The sequence below is a fragment of the Galeopterus variegatus genome, unplaced genomic scaffold (assembly GCF_000696425.1).
Source record: "Galeopterus variegatus unplaced genomic scaffold, G_variegatus-3.0.2 Scaffold1661, whole genome shotgun sequence".
NCBI classification, from domain to species: Eukaryota; Metazoa; Chordata; class Mammalia; order Dermoptera; family Cynocephalidae; genus Galeopterus; species Galeopterus variegatus.
The window spans coordinates 173,129-186,041 of NW_007727772.1; the positions used below are offsets into that span (position 1 = coordinate 173,129).

At 36.1% G+C, this 12,913-nt stretch overlaps 1 protein-coding gene across 2 annotated transcripts in view; it reads right to left on the reverse strand.

Moving 5' to 3' along the window:
* CWC27 (CWC27 spliceosome-associated protein homolog (S. cerevisiae)) overlaps positions 1 to 12,913 on the reverse strand; it is a 229,612-nt gene that overhangs the window by 107,511 nt on the left and 109,188 nt on the right. For both annotated transcript variants that reach the window (XM_008578320.1, XM_008578319.1), the window contains exon 11: positions 5,661 to 5,764. In XM_008578320.1, the coding sequence (XP_008576542.1) occupies positions 5,661 to 5,764 (104 nt within the window). The remainder of the gene's footprint in view (positions 1 to 5,660; positions 5,765 to 12,913) is intronic.

Genomic DNA, 12,913 nt, shown 5'->3' on the forward strand with positions numbered 1-12,913 from the left:
ATGTGATAGAACTATGACTACAATATAAGTCTGTAACTGTATATACAAATCTGGCTAAGGATCTGGCCCTCAAACCTAGGTAAAGACTATAAAATCACTGGAATATTAATCCCTTGATGAAAGGTGATTTTCTAAGATCACAGAATCCCTAGAGAAAGTATCATACTTATTAGAGCACCTGGCTAAATGGGAGACCTCCATTCATGCAATAAGGAAAAAACCAGGTATTTTAATGCACAGGCATTAGAACACAAGGCTTTTTTGTTCTTCCCAAGTGCTTTTAATCCAAAAATAATACATTAGATTCTAAAATGAAGTAGCAATAGTCAGCAAGTGTTCAGACTTACCAGATGTATTCAAAAAACCAGGAAATAATATCCCTGGAAGCTTTACTTAAAAACATATGCAAGTTCACATGCAACCCTTTTTTTTTTTTCCTTTTTATCTTTTTTACTGACCGGTAACGGGATCACAACCCTCGGTGTCGTGCCCGTACCGGGGACCGGCAACGGGATCGCAACCCTTGGTGTTGCACCCGCACCGCGCTCAGCCAGTGAGCGGGAACCAGTCTCCACATGGGATCCGAACCCTTGGCGGGAGCGCTACCGCGCTCCCAAGCGGCGCACTCTCCAGTGCACCACTGGGCCGGCCCACACATGCAACCCTTTTAACAAAGAATATCATTATGGAAATGCAACTTTGAAAAACATAGAAAGTTTATTTTGAGATTTTAATTTATGTCATATTTACATACAGCCATATTGATTATAGGCTTTAATTGCAACTAATACAGTATTAAAATTCACATTTTCAATTTGTAGGATTTGGATAGGAAACAAAATGAAAGCAGAAATAGCTATATTTTTTTCTCACAAGTTTAAAATTATTTTTATACAGTACTGTAAATTTATTAAAGGTTTTCTCATGATTTCATTTACTTTTTACAGGAACACTGAGAGGTGGAGAAGGCATGTTTTATCCCAGGACTTATAAGAAAACTGAATCACAAAGCCTTAAATAACTTCACTGCTAGTAACTGTAATTAAGAATTTTAACACTTCCCTACTAATTTTTTGAGAAGATATACTATTCCAAAGCATTCTTATAACCATTAGTGTTATGTATAACAAGTATCTAGTATTATTACCAAAATTACTATTAAAATACCAAAATTAATGTATTTTTAGTCTCTCTATTTAGCAGGTGTGGTGCATGCATTCAGATGGAAATTCATACAGAAGAGAGGTCTGTATCACATGACAATTTGCTACATCATACTATCGAAAAGGTAAATTAAATTGCTAGACATAGCATAAAATGTTCAAAAGACCAAATCATTCAGAATTGCCAGAATACTCAGATAATTTAGTCTTGGACTAAAATAAAACACTATAAAAGCCTGATATGTAGCCATATAGTCCAATCAAGAAATCTTTCCTGAATAGGTTCATGAGGGTATTCAGCTCAACTGATGCATAAAGTTACAGAGCCAAGGTCAAATAACACTTTCCAAATTCTTTTCATGTGAGGATCTTACTATGCAAACATGTATGAGAACCTCTGGATCTGTTGCCATAGTTCATGTAGTTCTAACCTTGAGATATCTGTCAACTGAAAAGACAGGCTAAGTTCTGACATGTGTTCAATGATGCCTGAAACTCTACTTTGTTTCTATAATGCTATGTAGTGAGATGGCTCATGGTATCATTTTTAATCATGGGGAAAGAAGTACTACTAGACTTGAAAACTTCTTAGAAACGTGAATTTCAAATTTAATATAGTGTTTACTAAAATTCACAAATCTTTCATAGTAAACCATTTTTCATCATTATATCAGCTATACTTGTCAATTTTAAAAGATCATAGGAAGTTTAGAGGAAATACAATTCCGAGAAAAAGGTAATCCATATCATGGATAATAGATAGGTCTTAAAAAGAATTTTGTTAAGTATTCTAACAAGGTAGTGATTATAAAATATTACTCCTAATAGCATTCTAAAAATTTAGAATCAAAATAAAATGGCCCACTTAGTGTCCAGCTCTTTGTTTCTAAATATAATACTTCAATAAGAAGAACCAGAGTTCCTTGGAGAAATCATTGATTACAGGTCCAGAGAAGGGAAAGTACAAGATCAGCCTGGAGTATCTTGTGGTGCCAGGAAATAAGAAAGTGCTCAAAGGATGAGGGCAAGTTAAAAGGACACAGGAGCCAACCTGATAGAGCTACCAATGGCCAAAGCTGGAAAAACGTTGAACAAAATAAATAACGATAGTTTGGGATTATAATACATAGGGTAATATAAATATTCACAAGCCCATATTGAAATAAATAAATAATAGATGACAGCACTCTTTTTCACAGAAGAATTCCAAGTAATAAAAGTAGTAGGAGTCAGGGAAATAGTCATAGAAAATCACGGTTGGACTACCACAGTAAATAACTGTTGCCCATAGGCAAGATCTAATATCTACCAATGAACACTAAAATTAGTGGGGCGGAAGCTTGAGAAAAAACAAGGTATTTGTATAGTCTCCAACTGTCTTCTCCCGATACCTACAAATCTCAAAGGTAAAAAGAATAACTGTATAGTATAGCAACTCAACAGATACCACTTTAACCTAGTAATCAAGGTAATATCAACAGTAATAAGACAATAGGCATCAGGTTACCCTTGATATAATATACTGAGAAGGAATACCACTTATGTGGTAATCTTGCCAAAAAATGCATAACCTTAATCTAATCATGAGAAAACATCAGACAAACTCAAATTCATAGACATTCAACAAAATATTTATCCAGGACTCTTCAAAGTGTCAAGGTCATGAAAGACAAGGAAAGATTGAAAAACTGTCACAAACCAGAGGAACCTAAGGAGACATGATAACTAAATACAACATGAACTCTTGGAATGAATGATCGTAGAAGAAGAATACTAGTGTGAAAAATGGTGAAATTCTAATAAGGTCTGTAGTTAGTTAATAGTATTGTACCAATATTAATTGCTTGGTTTTGACCATTGTACTATGGTTGTATAAGACCTTAACTTTAAAGGTGTATGGAAATTCTCTGTATTACTTTTGCAACTTCTGTATAAAACTAAAATTATTTCAAAATAAAACAATGAAAAATAAGAAAATAAAATGGCCCATTCTGATACTAGAAAAGAAATGATAGCAACCGAATGACCCAATGTTTTTGGAAGTTAATTTTTAACTGTCACTCAGATTTAGGGCAAATCCAGGTATTTCTATATGGTTTAGGAAACATTAAATTCATAAAAATAATTATTAATAAAATTCCCTTTCTAATTATGGAATAAAAAGGATTTAACATGGTTAACATTCACATAAATAGACTGAAACAAGCTCTGTAAGAATCATCTCTTTTGTGTTAAGAAATCAGTCTTTGAAGACTCAAACCTTTCTTTACCTAATTGTATTTAGTATTTCAAAGGCAGATAAATAAACATAGCACTACTTATGTCTAATATAGGCCTTAACTATACATCACTATTATAGTAATTATTTACTGCTTTTCTCTTACTCCAACTAGATCATGAACTAGAGGCAAGAACCATACATCTGTTACCAACCTTATGCCCCTAGTCCAGCACAGTTCTTGAGATATGTCAGCATTTATAATCATTATCTCAAAAGTGAATAAAATATTTAAGCAAAAGATCTTTCTAGTTGAAAAGAATTACTTTCATATATTTAAAATGCTTTTAATTATAAGAAATAGTCCAGTGGGAAAATTATATATAATCTTAAAAATAAAATAATCCTCATTGTACTTCTTTCAAATCTTAATATTGCCAACAGAGCTTGTTTCTATTGTGGGTTATTTTTTAGCTACATTACCTAGTCATAAATAAGTTTATCCTTTCTTTTAAATTCAGTTTATAATTTGTGCCATTATGGTGAGTTAATTTTTCAATAATTAGTTTCATTCAAATATATATTTCAGTGACTTTCAATTGTTCATGAAGTACATGCCTTTACTACTATAGTCACTGGAGATATGGTGCAAATAATCTGTGAACTATGCCATTTAAATTGTTATGTGGTATTACGTGTGATACTTAAAATAAATAATAACAACTATGGCCAAATGTTCTGCATTAGAATATGTATTCTTTTTTTTTTTTTTTTTTTTTTTTTTTTTTGTCCTTTTTGAGACTGGCCGCACCGCGCTCAGCCAGTGAGCGCACCGGTCATACCTATATAGGATACGAACCCGCGGCGGGAGCGCTGCTGCGCTCCCAGCGCCGCACTCTCCCGAGTGCGCCACGGGCTCGGCCCTTAGAATATGTATTCTTTAAGGCTAATGGCTGTATCTTATTCTTTGATATGTCTCCAGTGACTGTTACAGAATCTGGCAGTAAAAACACTTCAAGCTTTCCAGAAGCATAAGAATACAGAAGATATGTGTACGAAGGAAATTTATTAAGTTAAATTTATTATACATCATTACAGGCAATACTGAGTAAGATTTCTGGTCATGTTCATTGAATCTACAATGCAATTTATTATTGTTAAAAGCCAACAGATTTGAGGGTTCTAAGCTATTATTTTGGAAACTTAACATTGTATGCTTTATAGATAAAATGGTTTTAAACTGAATGAAAGATTTTCAGTGAAACAGCTTTTTTTGAAGCTATTCTTGCTTAATAAAAATCACAGTGAAGCAAAAAACATATTTAATCTATATCAGCAGGGTGTTATTCAGCTTTATCAATATTTTAGATTTTTTATGTCTTAACATAATAGTAAAAACAAAAACAAACAAAAACCAAGAGTAGATATTTAATACTATTAAAACCAACATACAATGTTTACACAAGTCCCAAACATAGAGCTTGATGGAGTTTGGAAGTGTTGTCCCCTCCAAAACTCATGTGGAAATTTGATCCCCAATGTGGCAGTGTTGGAAAATGATTGAGTCATGGGGGCAGATCCCTCATGAATGGAGGAGGGGGGATTAATGAGTGAGTTCTCACTCTATTAGTTCCTGCGAGAGCTGATTGTTTAAAGGACCCTGGCTCCTCCTCTCTCTCTCTTGCTCCCTCTTGCCATGTGATCTGCTTGTACCCGCCGGCTCCCTGCCACTTTCCGCCATGAGAAGCAGCAGCCTGAGGCCTAGGCCAGATGTAGCTGTCCCAGAATAGTAAGCCAAATAAATCTCTTTTCCTTATAAATGACCCAGTCTCTGGTATTTCTGTTATAGCAACACAAAATGGACTAAAACAGGGCTCAACACTTTAAAATGTTCTAAAGAGTACACAATATAAAAAAATGAACATTACATCCCTGTGCACTTTTAATCCAGTTATATAATATGGCAACATTTAAGTTTTGCCTGATTTCAAGTTCTCATTAAAATTGCTTAAGAACAACAGTTATGATCATGTTTACATTGAATTTACTTCTCAGACAAATGTCCTTGGTAAAAGTTAATTTTAGCGGCTAACTGTCCAAAGAAAGTATTAAAAAATAAAACTAAAGACCACTCAACTCAAGAAACAAGGAGGTAGAAAGTAGGGAGGAGAAAAGGAGAAAGAAGGGAAAAGGGAAAGGAGGAAAGGAGGAGGAGAGAGAAAGAAGGGGTAAGGAAAAGGAGTATTAAGTGAAAATATAAGCCTGATAAATGCCCTTACCTTCACTTCTTTTCTCTGCTTGTTTTGCTGCATTTTCTACTTTTTTTTGTTTAGCTGCTAAGAGTTCCCGCTTTAATTGTCTTGCTTCTTTTCTGAGCTCTTCACTATTAAGCAAAAGACAGTTATGTAAGTATGCAATATAATGAGAAAAAGTCGTTTAGCAAAAAGAGAACTGTTGATTAAGTACACCAAATCTAAGAAAAACAAAGTGAATAACGTAATTCATTCATTTTGTTTCTGTGTATGTATACTTGTGGCATGGAAACATACTTACAGGATATTATAAAAGTTGCAATTTTTCATAATAGCAACATAAATTAATATATATTCCCGTTCAAGTATGAAACATGAGAAAAGAAGTGATAAAATGGTCTATTGTCCTCTCAATTCGACAGCAAATATTCTAGCTTCAGTTTAATAATTCAAGGAGACCCTAATCTAGACAAAACTTTAAGTATAAATACTATTCACAAAACCTGGACATACACAAAAAATTTGGCTTCAAAATTTATTGAATTCCTAATTAGCACCAGTAACTACCATTTATTAACCAATTATTACACGTTAGGTGCAATGCTAAAAACTTTTAAAACTCACTTGATTTTTAAACTCAAGTTTTTGACTCATTTAATATCATTTTTTGGCATATAATTTCCCCTTCTGTGAAACCTACCAGGCTGAGGTATTCTGATGATTAATATAATCATGTGTTAAAAGCAAACTGAGCCATAAATGTTGACTTCACTACAAGTCAAGAACAAATGACTTGTTCCTGCAAGCCAGTTTTAGGGAAGGAGATTCAAATTCATACCACGGAAAAAATGATTAACTACTCATGTCATGAACCCATAGGGTCACTTATGAATAGTCAAAACTATGCATATGTTACCTTTGAATGTCAGGCATTCACTCTATTTTCAACAAACGCTGGAGCTGATCATGAACACTCAGAGAAGGCTATAAGCCCAAGCAGGCACCCCCCTTTGGAAAACATCTCCCAAGATATCCAAGCCAAGGTTTAGGGAAATCTCAAGTCTAGATAGGCCCATACCGATTCAACCTTTAGAACTTCCTCCTGATCCCAAACCCCATACCCTTTTACCACTGTCCTATATTAGAGTTATCAAACTGACAGGCCTTACAATGTGCATGACTCAGTCCTCTTTATCTTTTTTCCACATTGGACAGATACATCCACATTGTGTGTCTGATTGACCTCCAAGATCCTGAATTCTGAAACCTCCCTCTCTAACCAAAATCCACTATCTTTTAGCTTTTTCAGTCTTTCATTCCCACTGAACTTGCACTCACTTTTACAATAATAAAAGCCAATTACATAACCATAGTTCATGGTCCACCAGCCCCATTCTCACCCTAATTGGCTCTCCATCCATTTTGGATGCTATGGTCAGTCATTTCAGTGTTCTCATCAGAACCCTTAATTTTTGTGACTTGTTTGTCCTGTGGATACATCATAATCACTTGGAAGAACTTGTCAACAAAATGGAGGAGACAAACCTCCAGAGAATATGATAATTTTAGATGTGGGATGTTGCCTGGGAATTTGCCCTTGTAACAAGTTCCCCAGGTTGATTCCAGTATGCACTCAGGTTTGGGACCCAATGCTTTAGGACTTTACTAAAGAAATTATCTTATCTCTTTTACAATTTTAAGCACTCCTACTTGACTGATCCTTTCATTCAGCAAACAAACATGCTCAAATTTCTCTGTACTCTGCTTGAATCAAGTGATTACTATCTTTACAAATGGACTTCATTCCTGAAAGAATAGCTTATATGTACAGTCTACTTCAACCTCTAACTTGCTAATCTCTTGCAATCTATCCCTCTTATACTCCACTGAAACCGCACCTGTATCATCCAAATTGAGTGGCCTTTTCTCAGTACTCCTTTTCCTCTTTGTCCTCTCTATTATTCAATGATGTTAACTACTCTTTCCTTCATGAAATTCTATCTTGATCAGGTACCACTTCGGAATCTTGATTCTCTAGTTTTTCTTTTCCTGGTTATTTTCTCTCTTTCCATCTTATAATTGTTAGCATTTTCTCATCTCAATACCCTGTACACTGGCATTTTAATCTAATCTCACAACATCAACTAGCTCTCCTACATTAGTTATTTCCAAATCTAGATGTTTTGCTTTGAGTTGGTCCTGCATTTCTAACTATGTTACAAATCTCCATGTAGATTAGTGCTGTCCATCAAAAATATAAGGTAAAACACATATGCAATTTTAAGTTTCCTAGCAGCCACATTAAAAAAAGTAAAAGGAAATGGGTTAATTTTCACAACATATTTTATTTAACTTAATATATCAACATGTCACCAATACAAAAAAATATTAATGCAATATTTTACATTCTTTTTTTGTACCAGGTCTTCAAAATCCGGTGTGTATTTTACACTTACAGCACACCTCAATTCAGACCAGCCACATTTCAAGGCCTCAGATCTAAATGGACAGCAGGCCAGATGTCTCAACATAATTACATACTCTGTTCAAACCTGAAGTCATCTTTTTCTTGCCCAAATCTGTTCATTCTCCTGAAGTCCATATTTGATTGTGCAACCATTATCTTCCTAATGACCAGACTTTAAACTCTCCTGGACTGTTCCCCCTCCCTTTCACTGAATCAGTGTTGACTTACATCATTTTTCCAATCTCTCTGACATGTAACAGTTCCTCTTGACTCTCACTAACAATGCCTAGTTTAGGCTCTCATTATGTATTTCTCAGATAAATACAATTACTTCCTATTTCTTGAAGCTACATAAACTGAATTTTAGAAATTCCATATTTAGTCAGCCTGAGGTGAAATGAAACAGTGTATCACTGCACATGGAATGGCAATCACATCTTTGCTCCATCCACTAAACACCTCTATCTTTTTACTACGCTAGTTTTTATAATTTTTAATTTGGTAAGTAATTCCATCATTCAGATGATGTATTCTAAAGACTAAGGTCTTTGAGGTGGAGATTATTTTGAAAGTTGAAGAGGAAATGCTGCATTTCTAGGCAGAACAAACTAGTTATGAGAGAAATTTGAAGTACACAAAGAATGAGGTAAAATATATACTGTTTAAGATACTACTGTAGAGGCAATACAACATGGTTACTGAATTAATTAACTTTCGATTCAGACAGTCCTGAATTAAAAGCTAATTCCTATCACTTATTAGCTGGGTTACATTAGAACAGTTAATTCACTTATCTGAGACTCAGTTTCCTCAACTATAAAGTAGGGGTAAGGTATGCAAAATATTGAGCACATAATATATGTTCAACAAATGGTAGCCATTATAATTTAGCTCGTACATTTAAAATAGCACTACTTTTAAGGGCTGCTTATTATGATGGAATATTTCTTTATTATCTTACTTATTATAAATTAATGCTACCTCTATGAGGGTACTTCAAAAAGTTCATGGAAAGATTTGCATTATCTTTTAATTTTATTTTTCCATGAACTTTTTGAAGTACTGTTGTATATGGAGACCAACTCTGTTTATAATTTTAAAAGAACAATGAATATATCATGCTTGCTTCTAAAAATCTATCCTTAGTCAAATATTTAGATACATTATTGAAGTAGCCATATAATATACAAATTGAAGAATGATGAATAAAAATTCAAAAAAGAAAAAAAAAAAAAATGGGCTGGCCTGGTGGCGCACTGCTATAGTGCACCGCTTGGGAAGCGCGGCGGCGCTCCCGCCGAGGGTTCGGATCCCACATACAGACCGGTTCCCGCTCACTGGCTGAGCAAGGCGCGGGAGCAACACCGAGGGTTGCGATCCCGTTGCCGGTCCCGGTCCGGTACGGGGGCGACACTGAGGGTTGCGATCCATTGCCGGACATGGAAAAAGACAAAAAGGAAAAAAAAAAAAAAAAAAAAATTCAAAAAGGACATGGTGAGATATAGAAAGATAGGTCTACACAGATTATTAAATGCTGAATTTTTCAGGTGATTGAGAATTTGCAACGTTGCCAAAATCTGTCAGACTATTCAAACAGCAGCATTTTTTAGTGAAATGCATAACTCTTGGAATGAAGTGCAAGTTTTTAAACTAATCTTAAGATCACAGTCTAATTTTTGGGGTCCCAATCTTACATCCTCTGGAATATAATCCCCTCCACTGGCATTAGAATATATTTAAATCTGTTAAAATGAGAATGAAAATTTTAAGGTTGGAGTACATGACACTGTATATTGCCAAACTATGGGCTTGCTTTCGAGTCCAGACAGCATCTTCTTGGCCCCCCAGAGCCTAGTTTCTATGCAAATGGTAAAAGAAATTGCTTTTATAAACTGCTACTAACTCTAAGTAATTAATTTTTTTATTAATAGGTATGTTTCTAATTTGAATTCATTTGAATTTTAATATGGTTTGTAAGACATCATCCTTATCCACCACATAATTCTGCATTGCATTTAGTTTTTTAATCTGGTATTAATCTGTAATATGTTCTGCCCTAATGGAAAAAAGGATTTTTTTTTTTAAAAAGCAACTCAATAAAATATCAGTGGCCTAGAAATTATAGCAGCTTTATATTTTAGTAATGGCAAAGAAATTACTATTCAACAATTTCTGGAGCACCTAATATTTGTATAGTACCATTCTGGGTACTGGCATAAAAATCAAGATATATAAGGAGGAAAGGGAACCTAACTTTGCTAGGTTCTTTAAATCAGTTACCTCTCTCACCATTTAATCATCTCAACCTGTGACATGGGCATTTTACCCAGCAAGAAGGCTGAGGTTTATGGAGATTAAATAAACACCTTGCCTGAAGTTACACAGTCAGTAAGTTGTCGGGCCTTAAAAACTAATGCCACCTTAAGTGACATTACAAGCAGCACCATTATGGGCCCACAAGGGCGTATTAACGTGGCAGCCTAAGACAGCGCCGGGAGGAAGTAGGGTGGGAGTGTCTGCGGGATCCTTGCCTTAGCCCTTATTGGCCAAATACGCCCTTCCGTGCTTGTGAACACTGCCTGATTGCAATAGCTAGGCACTGAGACAGGATGCATGCTCTCAACCTTTAAGCTGATTGGAGGATGTAAAAAACCTCCCTTCCCATTTGCCTTTAAAAGCAAGTGCTTGTGTGATAATAAACGGAACTGCTCGACAGAACCCCCACCGCATCTGAGTGTCCTTTAACGGGCTGGTTGGGGCTGGTGGCTGTGCTCACTTCTCTTCATGGCTCTCTTCCCTGTCTCCTCCCAATGGGGACCGGAGGGAAAGAGGAATCTGGGCAATTCGCTTGCCCACCAAGGGACAGACTGATAGCGAGGCAAGGGCTGTTCGGGTCGGCTGGCGGAGGACCTGACAGTAAGTGATAGAGCTAGAAACTAAACATGAGACAATTTGAATTCTAAGTCTTTACTCTTTCCATTATGCTACATTGAAACCTTGAGAAAGTCTCCAAGGAGCTTAAATTCCAAGGAGGGACATAAATCATGTACATCAAAAATAAAAAGCAGTATGTAATAAAAAGCTTTAACTGCCATGACAAATAAATGACTGAAACATTTTGAAATTCAGTGAAGAAAAGATTACTTCAGGCTAAATAAGAGATGGCTTCACAGGGGAGTCATTTGAACAGGGCCCTGAAAAATGAATAGAAACTAGTGATGTAGAAAGGCATCCAAAAAGTATGTCTTAACCCAGACAGGGAGGTGGAAAAACGTAGAGTGCATGCTAAAACACAAAGGTATTTGGCTACAGTATAGAATAATTTAAGGTGGGGAGGTGACTTGTAACAAAAGATAGAGGTGAGAAGAAAATATGGGGTCAAGTCTAAATGCCAAGCATTTGTGATAGTCAAAGTGAGAATATTTTCCTTCAATTTTTCCACACCCTTGAGCTTGTATTTTTTTTACAACCAATTTTTCAACTGCTCTGATTGTCTTCATTTTATCCACTATCCACCCATTCTAATACCTTAATAGTAATCCATACACTCCTTAAGTTGCTCTCTCAGAAGTAACTTACAACCTCCCAATCACAAATTCCAGTGGCTTTCCTTTAGATCCCCACTTGGACCTTCAGAAAAATCTGACTTTGTTGATCACCTTACCTCTCTCTGTCCCCTCTACTAACCTCAGACATTAGTACCATGCCAGATCTCCTCCTACCTCCTTGATATTCTTTCTCTGTTTCTGCTGGCTGTATTTTTCCACCTACTGCTCCTCTAATTCAGGTACTTCTCAGTGGTCTAGTCTCCACCCTCTCTATTCCTCTCCCTTCTTTAGAAATATCATCCACATTTAGGACTTCAATTCCATCTAACTTAATACAGTCAAAGTATAAAATCAAGATCATTAGCATGATACTCTTTACACATTTCCACTCTCAGGATTAAACTTACATTTCTAACTGTCAAATGAATGCTTCCACTAGACATCCCACAAATGCATCAGTTTTTACCTTTTTTTTGAACCCTGGGCCTTAGTGTTATCAGCACCAATCTCTAACCAACTGAGCTAACTGGATAGCCTAAGTTCACCAATTTTAAAGACAGATAGATCATGATGGCTCTTCAAAAAACACCACCTTATTCCTATGTTTCCCATTTCTGACAAAGCCACCAGAAGGCTGGTTGTTAGACCCATCTTCTAGAATCACTCCCTTACCACATCCTTCCTTTTTTCTTTACGAAGTCTCTTCGTTTCTGTGGTCAGCGAAAAGAGTCTAGTTTGGGCTATCATGACTTCACTATTGCAACAGTCTCCTACTTGGTCTATGTGCCTCTGATCTGACCTTTCTTTCATTCACTTTGCAACATATATGCCAAATCCTACAATTCTACTCTCCTGATGTTCATAACTCCCTAAATCCTACTGAATTATGCACTAATTTCTTCCTCAAGTATTTAAGTCCCTTTCATGAGCTGGTTACAAACAACTTTTTTCAACATTATCTCTCACAATACAGTTACTCTTTCAGTCAAAACATACTAGTTATGGGGCCGGCCCGGTGGCGCACTGCTGCAGTGCGCCGCTTGGGAGCGTGGTGGCGCTCCCGCCGAGGGTTCGGATCCCAAATACAGACCGGTTCCCGCTCACTGGCTGAGTGAGGTGCGGGCGCAACACCGAGGGTTGCGATCCCGTTGCCGGTCCCGGTCCGCTACGGGTGCGACACTGAGGGTTGCGATCCATTGCCGGACACGAAAAAAAAGACAAAAAAAAAAAATACTAGTTATAACTACCTTGGCAAATTTGTGCTT